This window comes from Helobdella robusta (genome assembly GCF_000326865.2).
Source record: "Helobdella robusta unplaced genomic scaffold HELROscaffold_75, whole genome shotgun sequence".
NCBI classification, from domain to species: domain Eukaryota; kingdom Metazoa; phylum Annelida; class Clitellata; order Rhynchobdellida; family Glossiphoniidae; genus Helobdella; species Helobdella robusta.
This window is the reverse complement of record NW_008705426.1, coordinates 354783-357480: the sequence shown is the minus strand read 5'-3', so window position 1 is coordinate 357480 and position 2698 is coordinate 354783. Positions and strand designations below refer to the sequence as shown.

At 34.1% G+C, this 2698-nt stretch overlaps 1 protein-coding gene across 1 annotated transcript in view; it reads left to right on the top strand.

Moving 5' to 3' along the window:
• Positions 1-1967: 1967 nt before the first annotated feature.
• HELRODRAFT_181750 (hypothetical protein) overlaps positions 1968-2698 on the top strand; it is a gene marked incomplete at both ends in the record, with an annotated part of 7476 nt that continues 6745 nt past the window's right edge. The window contains one exon of the mRNA XM_009031535.1: positions 1968-2327. Within this exon, the coding sequence (XP_009029783.1) occupies positions 1968-2327 (360 nt within the window). The remainder of the gene's footprint in view (positions 2328-2698) is intronic.

The window sequence follows — 2698 nt, the reverse complement described above, 5'->3', positions numbered from 1 at the left end:
ATCTAGAACCTGGTTGGTATGTATGTACGTTTGCATGAAGGTGAGATAGGTAGAGAGAGAAAGAGAGAAAGACGGGCAGACAGACAGACAGTATGATTAAAGGAAATTCTCTAAAAACTTATTAAATCAAACTTTGCTTTCGTTGTTTATTTCAATTCTTATCAACCTTGTTATTCACATTTTTTTATTACATATATATGTACACACACACACACATATATGTGTGTGTGTGCGTGTGTGTGTGTGTGCGTGTGATTTAAGGCGATGCTTGATTTATTTCATCTTGAAAACTATTTTTTTCGTTTTTAATCAAAAAAGCTGATAAACGAAGAAATGCAAAATAATAAAATAATAATAATTATTATAGTAATAATAATTATAATAAATTATAGTAATAATAATTATAATAATTATTGTTATAATAATAATAAAAAGTTTTTCACGTTCTGCTGTTTTTCTTTCGAAAGCATCATTCATTCGCACAATCATCATAAAGAAGAGTTGAATGTTTGTATGTTGAGAATTTGTTTGTTGAATGTTTGTATGTTTGTTGAATGATTGTATGTTTGTTGAATGTTTGTATGTTGTTTGTTTGTATGTTGAGAGTTTGTTGAATGTTTGTATGTTGAGAGTCTGTATGTTTCCTTGTATGTGTTCATGTATAGGCATGTTTGTCTGTATATGTATGTATAGTTGTAGACATGTGTGTTTGTTTGTTAGCGCTATTTTATCTTCAACGCTGGATTGGTTTTTGAATTCTCTTTAATACACGGAACGACAATAAAAAGCGAAACTTGGAAAAATATTTTTATGATTATTATTATTATTATGACACTAATATTAACAACATCAACAGCAGCAACAACAACATCAACAGCAGCAACAACAACAACAACAGCAGCAGAGAAATAAAGATGAGAAAATCCAACCTTCCCTGCCCAAAACTTCCATGGACCAGGCATAAAGTTCATTCAAATCCGCAACTTTCAACTACAACAACAACAAATAATAATAATAATAATAACAACAATAATAACAATAATAATATTAATAATAATAATAATGATAGTGTAAATTATAGCGGAACCTTCAATAAGGCTCTAAGCAATAACAGTTTATGCTTGGCGCTTTTGGCAAATACTTCTACTCCTACTACTACTACTACGACTACTACTACTGCTGCTACTACTGCCACTGCTTCTACTACTACTACTACTAATAATAATAATAATAATAAAGATGTAGGAGTTATGATGATGATGATGACGAGAAAGGAGAGAGTCAATAGAACAATGTCCTTAGTGACTTTAAGCTGCGTCGGTGGCGATGATGATAATGATGTTTATAATAATAATAATAAGTATAATGATGATAATAATAATAATTGTGGTTGCTTTGGTGTGACGGAAAAAGTATGTGCAACTTATGGCGGGATAATCGGTGTAAATGATGAAGATGATACTACTACCACTACTACTTCTACTACTACTGCTGCTGCTGCTGCTGCTACTACTACTACTACTACTGCTGCTGCTGCTACTACTTATAATAATAGTAATGATAACAACAATTCTTTCAAAGATAATAACAACTTTAATAATAACAATTGGTGGCGGAACGAGTCACTGTTATCATCATCCCTTCACTTACCATCGTCGTCGTCATTATCATCATCGCCACAACTTCTACCACCACCACCAACTGCAGCAGCAGCAGCGGCATCATCATCATCGATTTCACTCATTCCATCATTATCATCATCGTCGTCGTCATCGTCATCACCGAAATATTTAACTCGCACTCAACAAACTAGTTCAACATCAATGAAAGATTTAAGTGCTGCTATTTATACTGCTGCTACGACTGCTACTACTACTTCTGCTACTGCTACTACTACTACTGCTACTACTACTACTGCTACTACTACTGCTACTACTACTGCTGCAGCTGCTATTACTTCACGAAAAATGAGTAAAGTTGATGATGGTACCAATGGTAGTAAACTTAAAAGTGGCAACAACAACATCAACAAAGTTACGACAAACATAACAAAAGTAACTTGCGTTAACCTTAGCAAAAGTTTCAGCAACAACAACAACAGTAATAATAATAAAAATAATAATAATATGAATAATAATAATAATAATATCAACAACAACAAAAACATCGTCGAAATCGCGATGAAATGGAAAAATAAAACCGTCAAGAGTGCCAATTGTAAACAACATCAACAACAAACTCATCAGCAACTGCAGCAACAGCGGTTGCTTCCTCAACAGCAGCAGCCACAACAGCAACAGCTACATTTAAATCTAGCAGCATCAAAGGTATCATCACTGACAGCAAAATCATCGTCATCATTTTCAACAAGAGCAGCAACGACAACATCAACTTCAACAGTAAAAGCAACAACAACATCAACAAAAACAGCAGCAAGAACGTCAACAACGCCAACAAAAACGTCAACTGCAACAGCTGCAACAGCTGCAACATCATCTACAAAATCGTCAACAAAATCAAACGATATGATGCTTTTCAACAAAAACAAAATGGCGCCATTCGCTTCCGTCGTTTTATCCCCATCATCATTTTCATCACCGACGACAACATCATCATCATCATCATCATTTTTTTCATTATCATTATCAGCATCGTCCTCTTCTACCCCTCAGTCGTTACCTCCTCGATCACACACGTC